The sequence below is a fragment of the Ranitomeya variabilis genome, chromosome 3 (genome assembly GCF_051348905.1).
Source record: "Ranitomeya variabilis isolate aRanVar5 chromosome 3, aRanVar5.hap1, whole genome shotgun sequence".
In the NCBI taxonomy this organism is placed as follows: domain Eukaryota; kingdom Metazoa; phylum Chordata; class Amphibia; order Anura; family Dendrobatidae; genus Ranitomeya; species Ranitomeya variabilis.
The window spans coordinates 255,760,176-255,787,115 of record NC_135234.1 but is presented as its reverse complement, the minus strand read 5'-3'; the positions used below and the strand labels follow the sequence as shown (position 1 = coordinate 255,787,115).

Genomic DNA, 26,940 nt, shown 5'->3' with positions numbered 1-26,940 from the left:
AGCTGCAGATGTGATGTTTGACCGCAGCTCCATTCGTCCTATTCGGGGGCTTCCAGTAAAAGCCAAGTGCAGCCCCTTAGGGAATAACTGGATCAATGGTCGAGTCATACATGCCACTCCATACTAATGGAGATAAGAGTTCACATTCTGCAGATCGGTGCAGGTCCGAGCAGTCGGACTCCCACCAATCAATAACTTATCACTTATCCTTTGGCCACATTCCCACGTTCAGTATTTTACATCAGTATTTGTAAGACAAAACCAAGAGTGGAACAATCAAAGGAAAAGTATAATAGAAACACGTCACCACTTCTGTATTTATCATCCATTCCTGGTTTTTGCTTGCTGGTTTTTGCTTGCAAATACTAAGGAAAAATACTAGCCAAATACTGAATGTGTAAATGTTTCCTTAGGATAGGTTATTACTTGTTTTCACCGTAGAACCCCTGTAAGTGCATATTTGCTACTATGTAATAGTCACAGTACAGGGAGGGGTTAAACGTCCAAGTATTTAAATTTTATTGTAAATCAAGAATCTTCCCTTTATGGATATCAGAGAGAACAAGTGACCCCCATACACAACACAATCCACTATACCAAGACCAATAATGCACATACAAGTAACAAATACAGCTACACTGTGACCAGACTACATATTCCCACTGCGTAGTGATCGAATAATGCTACATACAGGGGATAAATACTATCACACAATGACTAGACAACATTTTGCCACCACATATGGATTTTTAGAACATTGGTAATCAAAGAATATAATTTTAGTATAAGCGTTATCCTAAGTAAGCTCCCATTCATATAAACAGTATACAGTATATCCCATTAATAAATATAAACTTCATAGGAATAATAACGTCACTGCTGGTCAATACATGAATTCTCTATTAAGTATAGTGTGAATGTACTGTACTTACATTTGGTAAAGTGCCACAACTTTATATATCTTGCCGCTACCACCCCGACAGCCCCGTTTTGCGTATAAGCTTCTAATGGAGCGCCATTGACTTTATTGACCACTGGTGATGTTATTGGAGCGCCCCCAGACGCAGGGCCTCGGGGTACTCGGTACCGGTCCTCTCTGTCTCCGTTCTGGGATCGTCACGGTGGCTAGACCCGGTCCGTGACCCTGCTAAGGGGCGTCCAGTAAAAGATGTAGATGGTGGTGTGCGGTGCAGGTAGCAATCAATGACGAGGACACAGGGTTGCAGTCTCTTTACCTCTTTACTGAAGGCTTCAAGATCCTCAGTCCAGAATACAGTTAACCGAGCTGGCGGAGACCGGCCGGTCCGATGGCACCTCCAGAGTTACCTTTGCAGGTGGAAATCTGTACCTACCAACTAGCACTTGTGTGTTGTAGTACCTCCCTGCTGAGCACCACGGGATAGTCCTCACAACTGTTGTCTGTTTCTGATGTTCCCTCACAACTGATTCTGATGTTCTTCTCCATCCCCCAGATGATGATATGGATAGGACACACCCATATGACGGGAAGGCCTGGAGTTCTTCCGGGACCCTAGCGTCGCCCCTCTCCCGCAGTTGCCCCCTATGTCTTCTTAGGTGATTTTGGTGAGACAGCCAACCTATAATCAACTGTCCTGCCTTTGTTTGAAGTATTGCTTGGAGCCTTATATTTCCTCGGCGTTCTGGCCACCGGCTACGCGCCTCAGTAGGATGTTGCCTCGATCTCACAGCACGACTCCTACTGGCTTTTATCTCCTTTTTGCTTTGATCTCGTTTCTCACTCTCCACAATAAACCTCGCTTCTTGTCCTTTCTTGAGATACCGCCGCGATGTAGTGGAGGCGCGGTTCCTTAACGTTCTTTCTGTTCGCTAGGCCTCTGTCAGGATCCCACCCCTGACAGGGACCCCCCTGAATCTTCCCCCGCAACACCCTCTGCCACAGGATGTTGCCTGGCTCCAACCCAGTCAGCTTTCTCTCTAACTTTCTATCTAACCCCCAGTTTTACCAGATTGTGAGGAGTGGCCTAATACATAGCGCCCTTAGCTCCCCCTGGAGGCCAGACGGTGAAGTGTATTGGTGTCTGTGATACCTGGTCAGGTGAACTCCTTCAGTGCCATCAGACGTACCATCACTCCCCTTAGCGGCGGAGCATCAGTACTTCAATGACCAGGACTCTGGGGCACTGCATTATACACAGGTGCTCTGCATATAGTATACAGTGTGAAGTGTCAGTGTACAGGTAATGCAGTGATCACCAATGACATTATACACAGGAGCTCTGTATAAAGTGTATTGTGTACAGGTAATAGTGATCACCAGTGACATTATACACAGAAGCTCTGTATATAGTGTCAGTGTACAGGTAATACATTGATCACCAGTGACATTATACACAGGAGCTCTGTATATAGTGTGCAGGTAATGCAATAACCACATACACAAAAGCTCTGTATATAGTTTAGGTATAGGTAATGCAGTGATCACCGGTGACATTATACACAGGAGCTCTGTATGTAGTGTCAGTGTGCAGTTAATATACACTGCTCAAAAAAATAAAGAAATAAACACTAAAATCCCACATCCTAGATATCACTGAATGAAATATTCCAGTTGTAATCTTTATTCTTTATGTAGTCGAATGTGTTGAGAACAATAAAACCTAAAAATGATAAACGTAAATCACAACTAATATCCCACGGAGGTCTGGAGTTGGAATGATGCTCAAAATCAAAGTGGAAAATGAAGTTACAGGCTGATCCAACTTCAGTGGAAATACCTCAAGACAAGGAAATGATGCTCAGTAGTGTGTGTGGCCTCCACGTGCTTGTGTGATCTCCCTACAATGCCTGGGCCTGCTCCTGATGAGGCGGCAGATGGTCTCCTGAGGGATCTCCTCCCAGCCCTGGACTAAAGCATCCACGAACTCCTGGACAGTCTGTGGTGCAATGTGACGTTGGTGGGTGGTGCGAGACATGATGTCCCAGATGTGTTAAATCGGATTCAGGTCTGGGGAACAGGCGGGCCATTCCATAGCTTCAATGCCTTCATCTTGCAGGAACTGCTGACACACTCCAGCCACATGAGGTCTGACATTGTCCTGCATTAGGAGGAACCCAGGGCCAACCGCACCAGCATATGATCTCACAATGGCAGTCAGCCTGCCTCTTGTGAGCACTTGGAGGGCTGTGCGGCCCTCCAAAGAAGTGCCACCTCACACCATTACTGACCCACTGCCAAACCAGCCATGCTGAAGGGGGCGGGTGACGAAGCCACTCTTTAGTGGCGACACGTGTTGGGATTCAGTGCCCCCAGACCTCTGACCCACGCTCCAACTGGTCATGCACTTTAAAGGGAACCTGTCACCCCGTTTTTTCCGTATGAGATAAAAATACTGTTAAATAGGGCCTGAGCTGTGCATTGCAATAGTGTATTTTGTGGACCCTGATTCCCCACCTATGCTGCCGAAATACGTTACCAAAGTAGTCGTTTTCGCCTGTCAATCAGGCTGGTCTGGTCAGATGGGCGTGGTGTCTTCCCCCAGATCTTGCTTAGTTCTCTGTTGGTGGCGTAGTGGTGTGCGCATGTCCAAGGTCCCGAATCCACTGCACAGGGGAGTGGAAAGAGCGCGATGTGTGCTATTTTATTGGTGATCGGTGGGGGCGGCCATCTTCCTTTGGCCGCGCGTGTGCAGAAGCGGCGCTCTGCTGGCCACGGCTTCAGGAAAATGGCCGCGGGATGCTTTGCGTGCGCAGATGGAGATCGCGGCGGCCATTTTCCTGAAGCAGAGATGCGAACTCTGCTTCAGGAAAATGGCCGTCGTGATCTCCATCTGCGCACGCGCGGCATCCCGCGGCCATTTTCCTGAAGCCGTGGCCAGCAGAGCGCCGCTTCTGCGCACGCGCGGCCAAAGGAAGATGGCCGCCCCCACCGATCACCAATGAAATAGCACACATCGCGCTCTTTTCACTCCCCTGTGCAGTGGATTCGGGACCTTGGACATGCGCACACCACTACGCCATCAACGGAAAACTAAGCAAGATCTGGGGGAAGACACCACGCCCATCTGACCAGACCAGCCTGATTGACAGGCGAAAACGACTACTTTGGTAACGTATTTCGGCAGCATAGGTGGGGAATCAGGGTCCACAAAATACACTATTGCAATGCACAGCTCAGGCCCTATTTAACAGTATTTTTATCTCATACAGAAAAAACGGGTTGACAGGTTCCCTTTAAGCATAAAATTTCCACCTTTTGGGGGTAAGCATGTTTCTCAGCCCTATTTAAGGCTGTAGGCAATCTTTATGGTGCTGCAAAGCCTCTAAATTCAATCTTCTAATGTCATATACAGACATGTGAACTGGCTTCAGCCATATTTGCCTTCTCTCCAGTGCACATGACACCTTATATTTTCTGCAGCTGATTATTAATATTTAGCATTTATTCTTATCACTAGATGGTGGCCCGATTCTAACGCATCGGGTATTCTAGAATATGTATGCGTAGTGTATAGCACAGCCAACGTAATATATTGCTCAGCCCACATAGTATTTTGCGCAGCCCACGTTGTATATTGCGCAGGCCACGTTGTATATTGCGCAGGCCACGTTGTATATTGCGCAGGCCACGTTGTATACTGCGCAGCCCACGTTGTATATTGCGCAGGCCACGTTGTATATGGCGTAGCCCACGTTGTATATTGTGCAGACCACGTAGTATATTGCGCAGCCCACGTTGTATAGTCATGTAGTATATTGCCCAGCCACGTAGTATATAGCACAGCCCATGTAGTATATTGCACAGCCCACGTAGTATATTGCACAGCCCACGTAGTATATTGCCCAGCCACGTAGTATATAGCACAGCCCATGTAGTATATTGCCCAGCCATGTAGTATATTGCCCAGCCACTTGTATATAGCACAGCCCATGTAGTATATTGCCCAGCCACGTAGTATATTGCACAGCCCATGTAGTATATTGCACAGCCCACGTCGTATATTGCACAGCCCATGTAGTATATTGCACAGCCCACGTAGTATATTGCACAGCCCACGTAGTATATTGCACAGCCCACGTAGTATATTGCCCAGCCACGTAGTATATAGCACAGCCCATGTAGTATATTGCCCAGCCATGTAGTATATTGCCCAGCCACTTGTATATAGCACAGCCCATGTAGTATATTGCCCAGCCACGTAGTATATTGCACAGCCCATGTAGTATATTGCACAGCCCACGTCGTATATAGCAATGTGGGCATCATATCCCTGTTAAAAAAAAATAAAATAAAATAGTGTTATAGTCACCTTCCGGAGCCCCCGGATCCAAGCGAAGCGGTTACCAATGCTGCTCGTGCGCTCCGGTCCCAAGAGTGCATTGCGGTCTCGCGAGATGATGACGTAGCGGTCTCGCGAGACCGCTACGTCATCATCTCGCGAGATCGCAGCATGGACCCGTTACCGGAGCGTCGCGAGCGGGAAAGGCCTGTTGTCGATCCGGGGGCCGACGGACGGTGAGTATATAACGATTTTTCATTTTTTAAAATTATTTTTAACATTAGATCGTTTTACTATTCATGCTGCATAGGCATAGTAAAAAGTTGGTCACACAGGGTTAATAGCAGCGGTAACGGAGTGCATTACACCGCGGCATAACGCGGTCCGTTACCGCTGCCATTAACCCTGTGTGAGGGCTGACTGGAGGGGAGTACGGAGCGGGCACCGACTGCGGGGAGGAAGGAGCGGCCATTTTTCCGCCGGACTGTGGGCGTCGCTGATTGGTCGTGGCTGTTTTGCCACGACCAATCAGCGACTTGGATGATTCCATGACAGACAGAAGCCGTGACCAATGAATATCCGTGACAGACAGACAGAAGGACAGACAGAAAGACAGAAGTGACCCTTAGACAATTATATAGTAGATGAGCTTCAGTGTCTCTTTTATGGTTGGGAAGTGCAGTGCAGTATTTGCTCATCTTCTTATATGCTTGGGCCAGCAATGATATGTGATTATTGAAGGTATATTGTTTATGCTGTGTATTGATGTTATTTGGGTCTCTGTCCGGTGGTTTTGACCCTATTATGGGGATGGTACTGTATTTCAGTTTTTAAAAATTTTGGGTGTTTTGTGGCTTTCAATAAACTTTATATTTGTTTGTGTATTTTGGTGGTCCCGGTTTATAGCATGTCATCTTTTTATTGTTTCTTGGAAAGGGCACCATATGTTTTATCAGTTTGTATCTTGTGCTTTTTGGAGATTGTGTGCACTTATAGCAATTAATGTAGACATGTTAAATATAGAAGTCTAGACACTTACACACGTGGTCAAAATTGCTGGTACCACTCCTTTAATGACAGAAAAACCCACAATTGTCTAAGAAATAACTTGAATCTGACAAAAGTAATAAAAAATAAAAAATCTATGAAAATGTACAAATGAAAGTCAGACATTGATTTTCAACCATGCTTCCACAGAATTAAAATAAATAAATAAATAAATAAAACTCATGAAATAGACCTGGACAGAAATGATGGTACCGTTAACTTAACATTTCATATCACTGCAATCAAACGATTCCTGTAACTGTCAAAGTTTTGGCCCACTCCTCAAGAGCAAACTGCTCCAGTTGTCTCGTGTTTGAAGGATGCCTTTTCCAGATGGCATGTTTCAGCTCTTTCCAAAGATGCTCAATAGGATTTACGTCAGGGCTCATAGACGGCCACTTCAGAATAGTCCGATGTTTTCCTCTTACCCATTCTTGGGTGTTTTTAGCTGAGGCCTATTAGATCCCTAGATAGGTGTAGAGTACAATAAATTAGCAACTACTCTGATTTAACAGACAGTGTTTTTAGCTGTGTGTTTTGGGTCATTATCCTGTTGCAAGACCCATGAACTGTGACTGAGACCAAGCTTTCTGACACTGGGCAGCACATTTTTCTCCAGAATCCCTTGATCGTCTTAAGATTTCATTGTACCCTGCACAGATTCTCAACACCCTGTGCCAGATGCAGCAAATCAGCCCCAGAACATAACAGAGCCTCCTCCATGTGTCACAGTAGGGACAGTGTTCTTTTTTTGATATGCTTAATTTTTCCATCTGTGAACATAGAGCTGATGTGCCTTGCCAAAAAGTTCGGTTTTTGTCTCATCAGTCCATAGGACATTCTCCCAGAAGCTTTGAGGATTGTCACATGCAGTTTGGCAATTTCCAGTCTGGCTTTTTTATAAATTTTTTTCAACAATGGTGTCCTCCTTGGTCGTCTCCAATGAAGTCCACTTTGGCTCAAACAACGACGAATGGTGCGATCTGAAACGGATGTTCCTTGAACTGAAAGTTCACCTTTTAATCTGTTTAGAAGTTTTTCTGGGCTCTTTTGCTACTATTCGTATTCATGGCTGCCGCGACCAATCAGCAACGGGCACAGTCCGATTAGTCCCTCCCTACTCCCCTGCAGTCACTGCCTGGCGCCCGCATACTCCCCTCCAGTCACCGCAAACACGGGGTTAATACCAGCGGTAACGGACCGCGTTATGGCGCGGGTAATGCACTCCGTTACCGCTGCTATTAACCCTGCGTCCCCCCAACTTTTTACTATTGATGCTCCCTATGCGGCATCAATAGTAAAAAGATGTAATGTTAAAAATAATAGAAAAACAAAAAAAGGCTATTCTCACCCACCGTCGTCAGACGATGCGCCCGCCGCCATCTTCCGTTCCTAGAGATGCATTGCAAAATTACCCAGAAGACTTAGCGGTCTCACGAGACCGCTAAGTCTTCTGGGTAATTTTGCAATGCATTCTGGGAACGAATAATGGCGGCAGCCACACGCGCATTGCCAGGACTTCGCTGGATCCCTGCGGGTGAGTATATAACTATTTTTTATTTTAATTATTTTTTTTTAACAGGGATATGGTGCCCACACTGCTAAATACTATGAGGGCTGTGTTATATACTACATGGCTGCTAGATACTGCGTGGGCTGTGCTCAGGGCCGGACTGGCCATCGGGCACTTCTGGCAAACCCCCCCTCTCCCCCCGCAAGTGCCGCCGCCGCATTCAACTATACCGGCGTCTATGACGCCAGTATAGTTCAATGCAATGATGGAGGGAGAGAGCGTCTACAGACGCTCCCTCTCCCATCATTCCCCGCTCTGCCTCTGACACTGCGGGTGCGCGATGACGTCATATCATCGCGCACCTGCTGTGTCCCGGGCAGACTGCAGCCGCCGAGACAGGAGCCAGGAGCAGCGCGGGCAAAAGGAAAGGTGAGGAGAGTTTTTTTTTTTTTACTGGGCTGTGGGGCCATTATCGGGGGGTGGGGGGAGAGATGAGATGTGGGCTGTGCTCTATATACCACTGTGTTGGCTGTGCTCTATATACCACTGTGTTGTCTGTGCTCTATATACCACTGTGCGGTCTGTGCTCTATATACCACTGTGTTGGCTGTGCTCTATATACCACTCTGCGGGCTGTGCTCTATATACCACTCTGCGGGCTGTGCTCTATATACCACTCTGCGGGCTGTGCTCTATATACCACTGTGAGGGCTGTGCTCTATATACCACTGTGCGGGCTGTGCTGTATATACCACTGTGTTGGCAGTGCTCTATATACCACTGTGTGGGCTGTGCTCTATATACCACTGTGCGGGCTGTGCTCTATATACCACTGTGCGGGCTGTGCTGTATATACCACTGTGCGGGCTGTGCTGTATATACCACTGTGCGGGCTGTGCTGTATATACCACTGTGCGGGCTGTGCTGTATATACCACTGTGCGGGCTGTGCTGGATATACCACTGTGCGGGCTGTGCTGGATATACCACTGTGCGGGCTGTGCTGGATATACCACTGTGCGGGCTGTGCTCTATATACCACTGTGTGGGCTGTGCTGTATATACCACTGTGAGGGCTATGCTGCATATACCACTGTGTGGGCTGTGCTGTATATACCACTGTGCGGGCTGTGCTGTATATACCACTGTGTGGGCTGTGCTGTATATACCACTGTGCGGGCTGTGCTGTATATACCACTGTGCGGGCTGTGCTGTATATACCACTGTGCGGGCTGTGCTGTATATACCACTGTGCGGGCTGTGCTGTATATACCACTGTGCGGGCTGTGCTGTATATACCACTGTGCGGGCTGTGCTGTATATACCACTGTGCGGGCTGTGCTGTATATACCACTGTGCGGGCTGTGCTGGATATACCACTGTGCGGGCTGTGCTGGATATACCACTGTGCGGGCTGTGCTGGATATACCACTGTGCGGGCTGTGCTCTATATACCACTGTGCGGGCTGTGCTCTATATACCACTGTGTGGGCTGTGCTGTATATACCACTGTGAGGGCTATGCTGCATATACCACTGTGTGGGCTGTGCTGTATATACCACTGTGCGGGCTGTGCTGTATATACCACTGTGTGGGCTGTGCTGTATATACCACTGTGTGGGCTGTGCTGGATATACCACTGTGCGGGCTGTGCTCTATATACCACTGTGTGGGCTGTGCTCTATATACCACTGTGCGGGCTGTGCTGTATATACCACTGTGTGGGCTGTGCTGTATATACCACTGTGTGGGCTGTGCTCTATATACCACTGTGTGGGCTGTGCTATATATACCACTGTGAGGGCTGTGCTCTATATACCACTGTGAGGGCTGTGCTGTATATACCACTGTGAGGGCTGTGCTGTATATACCACTGTGTGGGCTGTGCTGTATATACCACTGTGGGGGCTATGCTGTATATACTACTGTGGGGGCTGTGCTGTATATACTACTGTGTGGGCTGTGCTGTATACTACTACGCAGGCTGTGCTAGATTATGCATGCTGTGCTATATACTATGCAAGTTGTGCTATATACTATGCGGGCTTTGATATATACTATGGGGGTATATTATATTCTATGGGGGAGGCCGTGTTATATACGATGTGTCTGTGTTATATACTATTGCGGGGGTATATTATATTCTATGGGGGAGGTTGTGTTATATACTATGGGGGGTATATTATATTCTATGGGGGAGGCTGTCTTATATACTATGGGGGCTGCATTATATATTATGGAGAGGTGGGCTGTATTATATTCTATGGGGGGCTGTATTAGATTTTATGAGGGATGATTGCATCATACTCTTTGATGGGGCTGCATTATATTCTATGTGGAGGTGGGCTGTATTCTATTTGGGGCTACATTATATTCTATGGGGGGCAGTATTATATTTATATTCTATGAGGGGTGCTTGCATCATACTCTATGGGGGGCTGCATTATATTCTATGGGGTGGCTGCATTATACTCTGGGTTGGCTGCATTATATTCTGTAGGGTGGTGGCTGCATTATACTATATGTGGGCTGCATTATACTGTATTGAGGACTATAGGGAATACGTTATACTATATGAAGAACTATGGGGTGCATTATACTATGGGAAGTGAATTGTACTACATGAATGACTATGGCGGTGCATTATACTATATGGAGCACTATGAGGAGTGTATTATGCTATATGGAGGACTATGAGGAGTGTATTATACTATATGGAGGTCTGAGCAGTGTATTTTAATATATGGAGTACTATAAGGGGTGTATTATACTATATGGAGGACTGTGGTGCACATTATAATATATGGAGGACTATGGGGTGTATTTTACTAAACAAGTAAAATGCTGCATATTCAGATTGTTTTTGCTGGAACAAAAATCCTTGTTCTCAGCAGCACATCGCCGGTGTAGACTGTAGATGTGCTGCTGATAACATGATCCTCATCATTATTCCTCAGCTGGTGGAAAGAGGCCGGGAGACAAGCGTTGAACAACTTCAGTATTGTTGATCAAACTCATTCAGCGCTTGTAAACCGAAATGCGTCTGTGTGATGTGCAATATGTTAGCATTTGGGGTCACATTTTAAACTTTGCCTAGAGCCCCACTTTGCCTAAAACCGGCCCTGCCTACAAGTGTACAAAGATATTATACAGTCACCATGTGACAAGTGGGCCTGTGTAACTTCAAATGCCAGGGCTGAATTTTAGTCCCAGTCCGGCCCTGGCTGTGCTATATACTATGTGGGCAATGTTATATACTGTTTGGGCTGTGTTATATACTGTGTGGCCTGTGTTATATACTACGTCGCCTGTGCTACATACTGCGTGACTGCTATATACTGCGTGGGCTGTGTTATATACTGTTTGGGCTGTATTAATGCATCGGGTATATATGCTTATAGCAGCCTCATAGTATATAGCACAGGCCACATAGTATTTGTCTGCTATATACTACATGGCTCCTATATACTACGTGGCCTGTGCTACTGTGTGGCTACTATATACCTATATACATACATACATACATACATACATACATACATACATACATACATACATACATACATACATACATACATACATACATACATACATACATGTTCTAGAATACCCGATGCGTTAGAATTGGGCCACCATCTAGTGTGTGTGTGTGTGTGTGTGTGTGTATATATATATATATATATATATATATATATATATATATATTTAATATAGTAGAAACATGGTTGAAAAGCAATGTCTGATTATCATTTGTTCACTTTCATAGATTTTTTTATTTATTATTACTTTTGCCAGATTCACGTTATTTCTGTGACCATTGTGGGTTTTTCTGTCATTAAATAAGGGGTACCAACAATTTTGACCATGTGTGTATGACTAGAGATGAGCAAATTTGTTAGGATTTTGGCCCCTAATCTGATATTGAAATATTCGGGCCACATTGGAACAGTGTTCGGGCCGAATGTATGTCTTATGAACATATTCGGTAATTTCTACCCCCATTGACTCTAATGAAGTTCAGCTGTGTTCGACGAATATTGCAAAAACAATATTCGAATCCGATCGTATTCGGAACCGAATCCGAACAAATTTGCTCATCTCTACTTATGACTATTGGAGAGGGAATTGCAAAAAAGCCTTTACTCTCTGACTGACTACTACTTTCTATAACAGCTGCTGGATTCCAAGTTCATGTTGCTCACAAACAGTTTAACTTTTTAATTTTACAGGTCCAAAGAAGTTACTCAGTCCTGTGTTTTTGGTCGTGCTACCACAATTCGCTTGCGCTGTAATCCACAGAAAACTGGTCTAGGCACTGTGCGTGTACCAAGGTAAGACATTCTCTACAGATTTTGATGTTTTATACACTATGTTCCAAATTATTATGCAAATGACATTTTTCTCGGATTTTCCTAAATGGTCAGTGCAAATGACAGTCGGTCTAATAAAAGTCATCACCCGTTAGAGTATACATCGAATTTTATTGAAGAAACCTCCCAATGATAACAGTATAATCTCCAAAATGAATAAAAACTCAAAATGCACTGTTCCAAATTATTAGGCACTGTAGTATTTCTAAACATTTGATATGTTTTAAAGAACTGAAAATGCTCATTTGTGGAATTTGCAGCATTAGGAGGTCACATTCATTGAACAAAAAAGCTATTTAACTCCAAAACATCCTAACAGGCCAAGTTACATGTTAACATAGGAACCCTTCTTTAATATCACCTTCACAATTCTTGCATCCATTGAACTTGTGAGTTTATGGAGAGTTTCTGCTTGTATTTCTTTGCATGAAGTCAGAATAGCCTCCCAGAGCTGCTGTTTTGATGTGAACTGCCTCCCACCCTCATAGATCTTTTGTTTGATGATACTCCAAAGGTTCTATATAGGGTTGAGGTCAGGGGAAGATGGTGGCCACACAATGAGTTTATCTCCTTTTATGCCCATAGCCGCCAATTACTCAGAGGTATTCATTGTCTAGCATGAAGATGATTTTGTTCCTGAAGGCACGTTTCTGCTTTTTAGACCATGGAAGAAAGTCGTCAGTCAGAAACTCTATTTACTTTGCTGAGGTCATTTTCACACCTTCAGGAACCTTAAAGGGCCCTACCAGCTGGTTCCCCATGATTCCAGCCCAAAACATGACTCCTCCACCTCCTTGCTGATGTCGCAGCCTTGTTGGGACATAGTGGCCATTCACCAACCATCCACTACTCCATCCATCTGGACCGTCCAGAGTTGCTCGACACTCATCAGTAAACAAGACTGTTTGAAAATTAGTCTTCATGTATGTCTGGGCCCACTGCAACCGTTTCTGCTTGTGAACACTGTTTAGGAGTGGCCGAATAGTAGGTTTATGCACCACAGCAAGCCTTTGAAGGATCCTACACCTTGAGGTTGAGGGACTCTAGACGCACCAGCAGCTTCAAATAACTGTTTGCTGCTTTGTAATGGTATTTTGGCAGCTGCTCTCTTAATCCAATGAATTTGTCTGCCAGAAAACTTCCTCATTATGCCTTTATTTGCATGAACTCTGTCTGTGCTCTGTTTCAGTCACAAATCTCATCAGAGTATGATGACCACTCTTAAGTTTTCGTGAAATATCTAATTTTTTCATACCTTGTCCAAGGCATTGCACTATTTAATGCTTTTCAGCAGCAGAGAGATCCTTTTTATTTCCCATATTGCTTGAAACGTGTTACCTGCATAATAATGTGGAACATCATTTTTGAGTAGTTTTCCTTTAATTAGAATCACCTGGAAAACTAATTATCACATGTGTTTAAGATTGATTTCAGTGATTCATTGAGCCCTGAGACACAATACCATCCACGAGTTTATTTGAAAAACAAAACAATTAAATCTTTAAGACACTTAAATCCAATTTGCATAATAATTTGGAACACAGTGTAGATACTATATTTTATGACCTTGATAATGTTAGGGCAGGCGGAATTCACCAAATAATTATAAAGATAGAATAAGGTGCGTCTGCAGCCCGGGGTCCACCGTGCAGAGATGATACCTGCTGCTAGGTAATGGCAGACAGTAAATGGCAGTATAATGAAAACGCACACGGGTTAGCTACCCCCGTTATGAAGGAAGCGAACCCTGTTACGTCACAGGGTCGCAATACCACAGAGGTAATGCAAGTAAACAGTCACTGAACTCTGCCCCAAGAAGCGGGGTTAGAGTCCCTCTAGACCACTTGCGTTCGGCACCGGAACTGCGGTGCCATGGAAAATAAATACAAAATAGATGTAGCGCACTGGGTGCGTGCAGCGCAGCTCTGGTGGACACCACTAACCGCCCTAACTAGGGACAGGTAAGAGCACTGGTTGCGCACGGTGCCGCTCTAGCTAACGCTGCCGATAGACGCTATAGATTGTGCCAGGTGCCGGATGGCACTAACTGGTGCTAGACGCCTCCAACATTCGCAAGCATTCATCAACACTAGGGATGGGTATGATTCGGAGCTTTCACCAGAACGGGCACAGATCCACACACACGCAATAACAGATTTATACTAGCTCATGTCCGTGCGGCCATGCAAACCTTTTAGAGCGGAAGTTCTCCAGGACCTTCCTAGTGGTCCAATAGGAGCTGATACAGGACATGAGCATGTGACCCCCAACCTCTGAGAGGTCGACCCGTGGGCATGCTCTGTAGGGGAAAAGCAGGACATAGTCCCTGGAATGTCTGCTCACCACTGATCAGTGCTGGCTACAAGGGCTGAGCCTGGAAAGTCAGCAGTAACCAAACGCACAGTATCAGCTTGAGCCAGACGCTGGGATCGATGTCTCTGCTGAGCAGGTTCCACTGCGGCTGGAGGAGAATGGGAGACCGCAGCGGACATGGTTCGAGATTCCCCCTGTGCAGCGGCAGGAACTCGACACCTAACAGATAATTTCTGCTATTTCTTAATCAATATGGTTTCTTCAAAATGTTGGCTTTTTTTCACATCAATTTTTAAGAATGTTTATGTTCTTGATGTTGACAGTTGTGACTTCAGTTTCACTGAAAAATTAACTGATACTAACCATTTACCACAGTTGGATCTTCAAAAGAATGTCTCTGCATAACCAACAAGGGATCTGTCGTTGACAACTGGACTCCTACTGTAATGGCCCTTATTACATAAATCTCTGCCAGCTCAGTAATGCAAAATAAAAAATTTATGCAAATGAAGATTCTGTATGTGCACTTTAAAAGTTTTATTTAGAGAATTCATTGATAAAGTCCCATTATAAAAGGTAGTAAAACCTAAGTCTCTTATAGTTGGAGAGTAGCCAAATAAGTCCCAGAGGGGGGAGCATTTGTAGTAGATGATTGAAGCAAAACTAAAAGGGTGGTCTACTACTTGCCAGGGTTTGAATAATAATTAAGCAAGGGGTAATTAAATGGTTTATCCAGGACTCTGATATAAACACCCTCCTTTTAGGATAGTTCCCCAATATCAGATTGGTGAGGGTCCGATAGCCAGTATTTCAAAAGGTCAACTGCAGTTGCGCATGCCACTTGTAAACTGAAAGTAGCATTTCCAGCTGACTTAACAGCACTGAAACCCATGTTGGGGCGAGACCCAGTAACATGCATGTTGCTCAGTCAGGATGTTGTTTTCTGTTTTCTTCTCCATCTCGATACATTAGGGAAGGAGCTCTTTCCTATGACCCAGAACACTGGGTGAAGAGCCTAGACTTCTGTCTGTGCTCATTAGATGCCTTCATATCTACTTAACCTTTTAATCGTCAAATGGAGTCCATTGGAGAATGAAATGAAGCAGAGGACCATACAGTTTTGTCAAGAGTTGCTGGTATAAATAAGAACATCAGCTCGGCGCACAAAAAATACACCCTCACCCAGCCCCAGATAATGAAAAATGGAGACGCTACAGGTTTTTTTTTTACAAAATTTGGATTCTGTTTTCACCACTTAAACAAGAAAGAACTTAGACATGTTTGGTGTCTATGAACTCGTAATGACCTGGGGAATCACATTGGCAGGTCAGTTTTAGCATTTAGTGAACATAGTAAAAAAAACTGTGGTATTGCACTTTGTTTTGCAATTTCACCATACTTGGAACTTTTTTCCCATTTTCTAGTAAAAGATATGTTAAAACCAATAGTGTCTTTCAAAAGTACAACTCATCCCACAAAACACAAATGCTCACATGGCCATATTGACCCAAAAAATAAAAAAGATATGGCTCTGGCAAGAAGGGGAGCACAAAACGAAAACGCAAAAATGGAAAAACTTTTGGTCGTGAAGGAGTTAATTTGCAATAGAAAACATGTTTAAGAAAATTGAAATGCCAGAATTTTTATTTTGTAATAAAAAGCAACCAAAACTTTTGTATATAGCCCCAAAATGGTACTAATTGAATAATCCGGTCAACAAGCAAAAAACAAGCCCTCACTTGACTCGTTTTAATGGGAAAATGAAAACGTTGCTGGTAATTGAAAATAGTGACAAAAATCACAACTATGCCTCACTTCTAAATAGTCAAAATAATGTTGCTCTTTGAAGGCCAGCCACAGGCTGGGCTTCACAGGAGGACATATATGGCAGTCATAGAGGCCTTCAGTAGGAACTGGCTGTCATGACACCTAGTAATTGCATCACATATGGGCCAATAGGAGCTTGTGTAAGCATGCAATGGTGATCGTGGCATTAAATGAAAAATGGCAGCTTTTGGAGCAGGTAGATGCATTTGACCAATGAAAGATGACCACTTTGGATTTATGTTCAGACTCTCAGCTAATCTTCTCATCTGTGGAATATTTTTATGTGGCCAGAAAGACTTTTTTAAATTTGTCATTTTCTATTTGACCCAGCAAATGTGATTAGTTCAGTGACCATTTAAAGGTACTGACCGTTTTCCTATAAACCATTTTATGGGGCTTAATTATACATTTTTATTGCAGTGATTGTTCAGAAGGAACCTGTGATGGCTGTATATTTCATTTTCTGTGGGAGACGGAACATGCATGTCCACTCTGTACTGACAATGACTTCCATATCATCACAAGTGCTTGCCAGCATGGCATACAGGTATTTAATAATTGTCATTTCAACTGGTTGTCCAAGTCTACAATATTTATGGCTCTCCCTTGAAAAAGTCAGGGTGGGTTCCCATCTTCTGGCACCACCAACAATGTTAACGGTATAGCCTTATACGTTTGGTAGTGGCCGTGTCTGGTATTACAGCTCTGAGCAGTCCAGTCCCCTTTAACCCCTTTCTGCCAGCTGACGGAATAGTACGTCAGCTGGCAGTATCCCCCGCTTTGAGGTGGGCTTCGGCGGTGAGCTGGGGTTAGCGGTGCGTGTTCTTCCTGCCGTGTGGCCGACAGTGCTTGTTAAATGCCGCTGTCAGAGTTTGACAACGGCATTTAATTAGTTAATGAGTGCAGGTGGATCGCGATTCCGATCGCACCCATTGCACACACATCAGCTGTTGAAAACAACTGACATGTCACGGCTTTGAGGTGGGCTCACCACCGAAGCCCACCTCAAAGCCGCGACATGTCAGCTGTTTTCAACAGCTGACGTGTGTGCAATGGGTGCGATCGGAATCGTGATCCACCTGCACTCATTAACTAATTAAATGCCGCTGTCAAACTCTGACAGCGGCATTTAAAAAGCACTGTCTGCCACATGACAGGAAGAACTCGCACCGCTGACCCCAGTCACGTGATCGGGGGTCATCGGTGCGTTGCTATCACAACCAGAGTTCTCCTTGAAACCTCTATGGTTGTTCATGGCAGATTGCTAAGAGCACCAGCAAGTGGTCGGCGCTTATAGCAAGCCTGTAATTCAGCTGCATAGAGGTGATCTGTGCATCACCTCTATGTAGCAGAGGTGATCGAGTAGTGCATGCTTCTAGCCTTCCATGGAGGCTATTGAAGCATGCCATAATTAAAATAAAAACTGTGTTTAAAAATATAAAAAAAATTTAATATAAAAATTCAAATCACCCCCCTTTCTCCCCAATCAAAATAAAACAATAAAAGAAATCAAACCTACACATATTTGGTATCACTGAGTTCAGAATCGCCCCATCTATCAATAAAAAAAAAAGGAATAACCTGATCGCTAAATGGCAGCGAGAAAAAAAAACAAAATGCCAAAATTACGTTTTTTTTGGTCGCCGCGACATTGCATTAAAATGCAATAACGGGCGATCAAATGAACGTATCTGCAACAAAATGGTATCATTAAAAACATACCGTTATTGGAAAATTGTGCACATTTTTTTTTAGCAAACTTTAGAATTTTTTCTTACCACATAGTTAAAAGAGAACCTAGACATGTTTGTTGTCTATGAACTCATAATGACATGAAGAATTATAATGGCAGGTCAGTTTTAGCATTTAGTGAACCTAGCCAAAAAAAACAAGCAAAAAAAACAGTGTGGGATTCCACTTTTTTAGTAATTTCATTGCACTTGGAATTTTTTTCCCGTCATCTGTTACACAACATGGTAAAACCAATGCTATCGTTCAAAAGTACAACTCATCCCGCTGCTATCGTTCAAAAGTACAACTCATCCCGCAAAAAATAAACCCTCACATGGCCATATTGACAGAAAAAATAAAAAAGTTATGGCTCTGGAAAGAAGGGGAACAAAAAACGAAATAAAAATAAAAAAGCTTTGGGGGTGAAGGGGTTAATAGAGATGAGATGCAATTCCAGACAGCATAACCACTACTAAAATTAATGCAAAGTTAAAAATTCAAGCACACAAATGTGCACTGAAAAATATATGACCAAAACTTTGAATGACTATTAGTTTTTTATTATTTTATATGTATGATGCTTTCTATTGATTTATAAATGGCTTCAAATAACTAAACTAGTATGCATTTTTTAATTTATTATATGTTCACTTTTTCATATATTTGTACTTTTTTTTTTTTATATACCGTATATACTCGAGTATAAGCCGACCCCCCCCCCCATAATTTTGCCACAAAAAAGTGGGAAAACGTAATGACTCGAGTATAAGCCTAGGGTGGAAAATGCAGCAGCTACCGGTAAATTTCAAAAATGAAAATAGGTACCAATAAAAGTAAAATTAATTGAGATATCAGTAGGTTAAGTGTTTTTGAATATCCATATTAAATCAGGAGCCCCATATAATGCTCCATACAGTTCATGATGGGCCCCATAAGATGCTCCATATTAAAATATGCCTCATATAATGCTTCACAAAGGTTAATAATGGCCCCATAAGATGCTCCATAGAGATATTTGCCCCATATAATGCTGCACAAATGTTGATTATGGTCCCATAAGATGCTCCATAGAGATATTTGCCCCATATAATGCTGTACAAACGTTGATTATGGCCCCATAAGATGCTCCATACAGATATTTGCCCCATATAATGCTGCACAAACATTGATTATGGCCCCATAAGATGCTCCATAAAGATATTTGCCCCATATAGTGCTGCACAAACGTTGATTATTGCCCCATAAGATGCTCCATAGAGATATTTGCCCCATATGCTGTTGCTGCGACATACTCGCCTCTCGTCGCTCAGGCCCCTGACACTTGCAATACTCACCTGTCCTCGTTCCGGCGTCGCTGTGTCTTCTGTATGCTCTGCACTAACGTTCAGGCAGAGGGCGCGGACTAACCACGTCATCACGCCCTCTGACCTGAGTGTCACAGCAGAGGACGCGGAAGACGGAGCGGTGCCCGGAACGAGGACAGGTGAATATCGCGCAGTGCTCCCCATTATACTCACCTGCACCTAGCGCGGTCCCTGCATCTCCGGTCTCTGGGCGCTGACAGCTTCTTCCAGCGTTGAGCCGTCACTGTTACTGCTCATTACAGTAATGAATATGTGGCTCCACCCCTATGGGAGGTAATGAGAGGTACCATGTGACCACTCAATGCTGGAAGAAGCTGTCAGCGCCCGGAGACTGGAGATGCAGGGACTGCGCCAGGAGCAGGCGAGTATGTCACAGCTGCCGCTCCCCCTTCCCTGCCGACCCCCCAGGGACAATGACTCGAGTATAAGCAGAGAGGGGCACTTTCAGCCTAAAAAAATGGGCTGAAAATCTCGGATTATACTCGAGTATATACGGTATGTACCTATTACTACATAATATAAGTAATTTTCAACATTGAAATTGCAACACCAGTATGGAAAAGTCATGGAATAATGGAAACCACAAGATCATTAGACATGTTAATTCAATACAAATGATTAATAAATGGAAATAAAATCTGGAGGGACTGCAGGCTATGGTTGCACATTTAGGCCATGCGGGCTAGTCACATTAGCACAATTAACAAGTGGCCTGGCATTGTGGTGTTGAAAAACTGTTCCTTGGAAACTTTGATTTAGTGGTGGATCTAATGTAGGGGCGGGCTGGGCCGGTGGCAGGGAGGCAAATGCCCCCAGGCCACTCCCCTAGGCGCACACGTCGGCGCCGGGGCCCGGGAGCTTTCTCTGAGCTGTGTGCATTGCCGTCTTTTATCTTGACTGCTGAGCAGCTCTGACTCCCTCCGCCTTCCCTGGACTTCTGGACTGGGCAGGTGACATGGTTGTAGCTAGAATGTATGGACTCCTTGCAGGTCCTGACTACAGCCCATACATTCTATATTTCTCAGTAGTGAATGTACTAGAATGTATGGGCTCCTTTCAGGTCCTCTCAGCAGCCCATACAGTCTAGCTGATTCACTGCTGAAAATTATGGAGGGGGTGCTGCCAATGATGGAGGGGGTGCTGCCAATGATGGAGGGGGTGCTGCCAATGATGGAGGGGGTGCTGCCAATGATGGAGGGGGTGCTGCCAATGATGGAGGGGGTGCTGCCAATGATGGAGGGGGTGCTGCAAATGATGGAGGGGGCTGTCAATGATGAAGGTGGATGCTACAAATGATGAAAGGGGTGCTGCCAATAATGGAAAGGCAGGCTGCCAATGATGGAGGGGGCTACCAATGATGGAGTGGGGCTGCAAATGATGAAAGGAGGGCTTCCAATGATGGAGGGAGGTGCTGCTAATGATGGAGGGGGTGCTGCCAATGATGGAGGGGGTGCTGTGAATAATAAAGCGGGCTGCAAATGATGGAGGGGGTGCTGCAAATGATGGAGGGGGGCTGCAAATGGTGGAGGGGTGCTGCAAATGATGGTGGGGGAGTTGCAAATGATGGATGGGGTGCTGCAAATGATGGAGGGGGTGCTGCAAATGATGGAGGGGGTGCTGCAAATGATGGAGGGGGTGCTGCAAATGGTGGAGGGGTGCTGCAAATGATGGTGGGGGAGTTGCAAATGATGGAGGGGGTGCTGCAAATGATGGAGGGGGTGCTGCAAATGATGGAGGGGGTGCTGCAAATGATGGAGGGGGTGCTGCAAATTATGAAGGGGGCTGCCAATGATGGAAAGGGGCTGCAAATGAGGGGAATGCTGCAAATGATGAGGGGGTGATGCAAATGATGAGGGGGCTGCAAATGATGAAGGTGGATGCTACAATTGATGAAAGGGGGGCTGCCAATGATGGAGGGGGTGCTGCAAAGGATGGAGGGGGTGCTGCAAATGATGGAGGGGGTGCTGCAAATGATGGAGGGGGTGCTGCAAATGATGGAGGGGGTGCTGCAAATGGTGGAGGGGTGCTGCAAATGATGGTGGGGGAGTTGCAAATGATGGAGGGGGTGCTGCAAATGATGGAGGGGGTGCTGCAAATGATGGAGGGGGTGCTGCAAATGATGGAGGGGTGCTGCAAATGATGGAGGGGTGCTGCAAATGGTGGAGGGGTGCTGCAAATGATGGTGGGGGAGTTGCAAATGATGGACGGGGTGCTGCAAATGATGGAGGGGTGCTGCAAATGATGGAGGCGGTGCTGCAAATGATGGAGGGGGTGCTGCAAATGATGGAGGGGGTGCTGCAAATGATGGAGGGGGTGCTGCAAATGATGGAGGGGGGCTGCAAATGGTGGAGGGGTGCTGCAAATGATGGTGGGGGAGTTGCAAATGACGGAGGGGGTGCTGCAAATGATGGAGGGGGTGCTGCAAATGACGGAGGGGGTGCTGCAAATGACAGAGGGGGTGCTGCAAATGACAGAGGGGGTGCTGCAAATGACAGAGGGGGTGCTGCAAATGACAGAGGGGGTGCTGCAAATGATGGAAAGGGGCTGCAAATGAGGGGAATGCTGCAAATGATGAGGGGGTGATGCAAATGATGAGGGGGCTGCAAATGATGAAGGTGGATGCTACAAATGATGAAAGGGGGGCTGCCAATGATGGAGGGGGTGCTACAAAGGATGGAGGGGGTACTGCAAATGATGGAAAGGCAGGCTGCAAATGATGGAGGGGGCTGCCAATGATGGAGGGGGGTGCTACCAATAATGGAGGGGGGTGCTGCCAATGATGGAGGGGGCTGCAAACGAAGGAGGGGGGCTGACAATGATGAAAGGGGGCTGCCAATGATGGATTGGGCTGTCAATGATGAAAAGGGGCTGCAAATGAGAGGGGTGCTGCAGATGATGAAGGTGGATGCTACAAATGACGAAAGGGAGGCTGCCGATGATGGAGGGATGCTGCAAATGATGAAGGGGATGCTGCAATTGATGGAGGGGGTGCTGCGAATGATGGAGGGGGCTGCCAATGATGGAAAGGCGGTCTGCTGATGGAGGGGGCTGCCAATGATGGAATGGGGCTGCAAATGATGAAAGGAGGGCTGCCAATGATGGAGGGAGGTGCTGCCAATGATAAAGCTGGCTGCAAATGATGGAGGAGGTGCTGCAAATGATGGAGGGGGTGCTGCAAATGATGGAGGGGTGTTGCAAATGATGGAGGGGGTGTTGCAAATGATGAAAGGGAGCTGCCAATGATGGAGGGGGTGCTACAAACGATGAAAGGGGGGCTGCCAATGATGGAAAAAGGCTGCAAATGAGGGGGGTGATGCAAATGATGGTGGATGCTACAAATGATGAAAGGGGGGCTGCCAATGATGGAGGGGGGCTGCCAATGATGGAATGGGGCTGCAAACGATGAAAGGAGGGCTGCCAATGATGGAGGGAGGTGCTGCCAATGATGGAGGGGGGCTGCCAATGATAAAGGGGGCTGTAAATGATGGAGGGTGTGCTGCAAATGATGTAGGGGGCTGCAAATTATGTGAGGGAGGGGACAGGGGACTGCACATGGTGAAGTGGGGGGAGTATGGAGGACTGCAAATGATGAAGTGAGGGGGAAGGGGGACTCTAAATGATGGAGGGGGCTGCAAATGATGGAGGGGGGCTGCCAATGATAAAGGGGGCTGTAAATGATGGAGGGTGTGCTGCATATGATGTAGGGGGCTGCAAATTATGTGAGGGAGGGGACAGGGGACTGCACATGGTGAAGTGGGGGGAGTATGGAGGACTGCAAATGATGAAGTGAGGGGGAAGGGGGACTCTAAATGATGGAGGGGGCTGCAAATGATGGAGGGGGCTGCAAATGATGTGAGGGAGGGGATGGGACTCCACATGAATGAAAAGGGACTGCACATGGTGAAGTGGGGGGAGAATGGAGGACTGCAAATGATGAAGTGAGGGACAGGGAACAGCAATTGAATTAAAGGTTGGGGATGGGGAAAGCAAATGAGGACCTGGGAGAGAGCAAATAATGATGAATTTTCAGGATGGTGGGAGTAAATGATGTATTGAATGTGGAGGGAGAGCAGTTGATAATGAATAGAGGGTGGGGGTGGAAGAGAGAGAATACATGACAATAATTAAATTTTCATGCCCCTTCCACCCCAATTCAATCGGGGGAGAGGGAGGCACATAGTGGTGAACGTTGAGGATGCAGTGACTAGTAATGAATTGGGGGAAGAGTATAGGGGCTAATTAATATATACATTTATTAGGTGGAAAAATGGTTATTTATAGTTGGTGGGGGCGTAGTGGTGAATTTTAATTTATATTTGGAATGGTGGATTGCATAATAACCAATTATATATTAATGGTGGGTGCACATCTGTATTCAGATGTGTAGTGTAGAAGAAAGAAGAAAAAGTGGGGAATGTGCTCAGGAAGCAGGGCTCTAGGTAAGTGTTGTTTAATGCAGAACAACTTATATATAGAGTATGGTTCCTGTAAGGTGGGAATATTGCTCTTTTTAGTAGCTTTTATTTATTTAGTAACAGGTAATGTTTCGGTCATTATGTAGTAGAAGGTGTATGGTGGTGTGATTGGTCTCTGTATAGAGTGTTTTGTTATGTAGAGGTAATGGTCATTATATTATGTATTCGCGGTGTGGTGGTGATGGTAGTGGGCATTGTGCAGTCGTATTGTTTTGGCCTTTTATAGTAGTAATATTGGTCTTTGCATTGTGTGTTTTGGGACACAAAAACAGGTTTCCTCTTACTGTTACACATAGGAATGCCTACCACTGTGCCAGATACAAACTAAAATTCCTTCTTTGAGCCATTCAATTGGTAAAATTGACCCCTAGAATATTTTCTTGCCCCTAGAAAACAGTGCACACATTTTGACCACTAGTAATAATGTCCCCTGTATGGCCCTTTGACAGTCACAATACCCAGATTGTCACTATAACAAAAAGTGCCTACTTAACACTTAATCTCACCTGAGCACTCCCATGTACAGTTCTCCTATACACTGTACAGTATAAAGTAGATATGGACACCTCATACTAAGTATAAGGAACCTGTGGGCCCATCATACTCAGTATGGCATCCTCAGAACTTTACACAGTATGATGTCCCCATTACTACCTTATACAATATAATGCCTAAACCGTTCTCTATACACTGTATAATGGGTCCATAGCTCCCCTATACACAGTATGATGTCACCACAGTTCTCCAGTACACAGTATAATGTCCCCACAACTTTTCTAGACAGAGTATATTACCGCCCAAACTGTATACCTCCACAATAGTCACCACACTGTATAATGGGCCCTACGGAAACCACCACTGTATGATGCCCTCCCACTGTATGATGGCCCCACTGTACGTTGGCTCCACATTTGTCCCCTCACTGGATGATTGTCCTCTTACTGTAGCAGGGCTCCCTTAGTAGCCCCCACTCTGTAGGAGGGCTTCCTTAGTAGCGCCCACTCTATAGGAGGGGCCCCACAGACTGTGTCATCGTCTCCTTCGTAGCTCCCACTATGTATGAGGTTTCCTTTGGTAGCGCACACACACATAATGGCAGTCACAGAATATTAAAAATTTTTTTTAAAAAATTGTGTACTCAACTAACACCTACCTCTAACCCCTATCCGTAACCCCTATGAGTCTAGCAGCGGAAAGCAGCAGGTCCCTGGTAGACTGATGCAATGACATCCTGTGAAGTCATCATTCTGCTCTGCCAGGGACCTGCCGTTCTGCAGGCCGCAGGCCTAAAGGGACCTGTGGCCTACAGAATGGAGAGCAATAGTGCAGGGTGACCATGTCTCCCTGCTCTACTGCATATTTACTGTCTATGCCAATACAGGTGAAGGTGGCTGTCGCTCCTTGTGGGCCCTTCTGAGTCAGAGGCCGAGAGAGACTGCCCCCCTCTGGTAATTCTACTACTGGGTATATCAATTACCTTATGACTGTGTGGTCCATATGGTACTATACACCAATCTTCAACCATCATTGCATCCAAGACAAAGACTCATTGAAGAGGATAGACCTCATTTCCAAACTCAATTGCTAAAATTCAGTTTTTGGTCTCTATCTGTAGACCATGTGCGCAATGACATGAAGAGGCCTTCATGAGAGAATGTCACAAATAATGCTATTTACAGGATTAGGCTGGGGTAACACAAACGTATTAAAAAAATCAGTCCTATGTTGATCAAGAAAAGTAGGACAAGTGAGTACAATGTGATATATATTTTTTTTTTTCTCCCAACTGGAATCCATGTGACATCTGTATGGCATGAGTATGCAATCCGTATACAATGCCTCTATCTATATAATCGTCTAAGGGTCACGGCTAGTGTTGAGCGATACCTTCCGATATCGGAAAGTATCGGTATCGGAAAGTATCGGCCGATACCGTCAAAGTATCGGATCTCGCCGATTCCGATACCCGATCCCAATGCAAGTCAATTGGACGAAAATATCGGAATTAAAATAAACCCTTTCTTTCCTTGTAGGTTCATTCTATATGAAGGAAAACAACTAAGAATAATGTAGGATGTATTGGGGGACGTGGCGGAGACATTAAAGGCATAGAGGTTTAGCCCAATCAAATAGAATAGCAGGAATTTTATTTTTTTTTAAAGACGTTCGGAGTTACAAAGATATTGACTATGTTAAGATTTTTTTTATTTTGTCAGATATTGATGTTTCACTACTTCCACGCCCTTCACCCTCTTTTTTACTTCTCCCACACTTTCTTCTTCATCATCATCAGCATCTTTGACATCAACTTCTTCTTCACCTTATTCATCTTCTTCATCTTCTACCTATAATTTTTTTTTTTTACATTGTTCATATTCTTTTTATTTAACTATTATTCTTCTTCATATTCAAGTTCTTCATCATATTCTTATTTGTGACAGGCATTCCCGTAGTTATCTATAAAAGTTTGAAGATTACACCTTCCGTTCTGCCTGTCATAAAAGAGTTACATTTGTCCGCGTTCAGTTTGGCCTGCAGCATCAGGCTTTATCCAGGGGCACCACGAGGAGGAACGGACTCACCCCCATACACTGCTTAGTCTTCTTCTGCTTATAATTTAGATAATATCTTTTGCTCTGATATTTAGTGTTATGCTTTATGTTCTTCTGCTCTTTGTTCTGCAGCCTCTTGTTCTTCTGCCTCTCGTTCTCCCATGTCGTCGTCGTCGTCGTCTCCAGGGTCGTCGTCTCCGGGGTCGTCGTCATCGGGGTGGTCTTCAGGGTCATCGTCTCCAGGGTCGTCGTCATCTCAGTGGTTGTCGTCTTTGGTGTCGTCGTCATCTTAGGGGTGGTCTTCCGGGTCATCGTGTTTAGTCTCTTGAACTTGGAAATGTAGCAGAAGGTACAAGAAGGCTGAGAAAATGCCGAGAAACCGCTGATGGAACTGGAACTCGGATGGCTACCCGAAGGTCCAAGAGCCAATGGAACTACTGAGGACCAGCTGACGTTACTGGAACCCGGTTACTAAGCAGGAGGTACCCGTG

At 45.2% G+C, this 26,940-nt stretch overlaps 1 protein-coding gene across 1 annotated transcript in view; it reads left to right on the top strand.

The window, feature by feature from the left end:
- Positions 1 to 26,940, top strand: part of ELAPOR1 (endosome-lysosome associated apoptosis and autophagy regulator 1) — a 383,078-nt gene that overhangs the window by 298,147 nt on the left and 57,991 nt on the right. The window contains exons 18-19 of the mRNA XM_077295410.1: positions 12,047 to 12,148; positions 16,748 to 16,874. Coding sequence (XP_077151525.1) covers positions 12,047 to 12,148; positions 16,748 to 16,874 — 229 coding nt within the window. The remainder of the gene's footprint in view (positions 1 to 12,046; positions 12,149 to 16,747; positions 16,875 to 26,940) is intronic.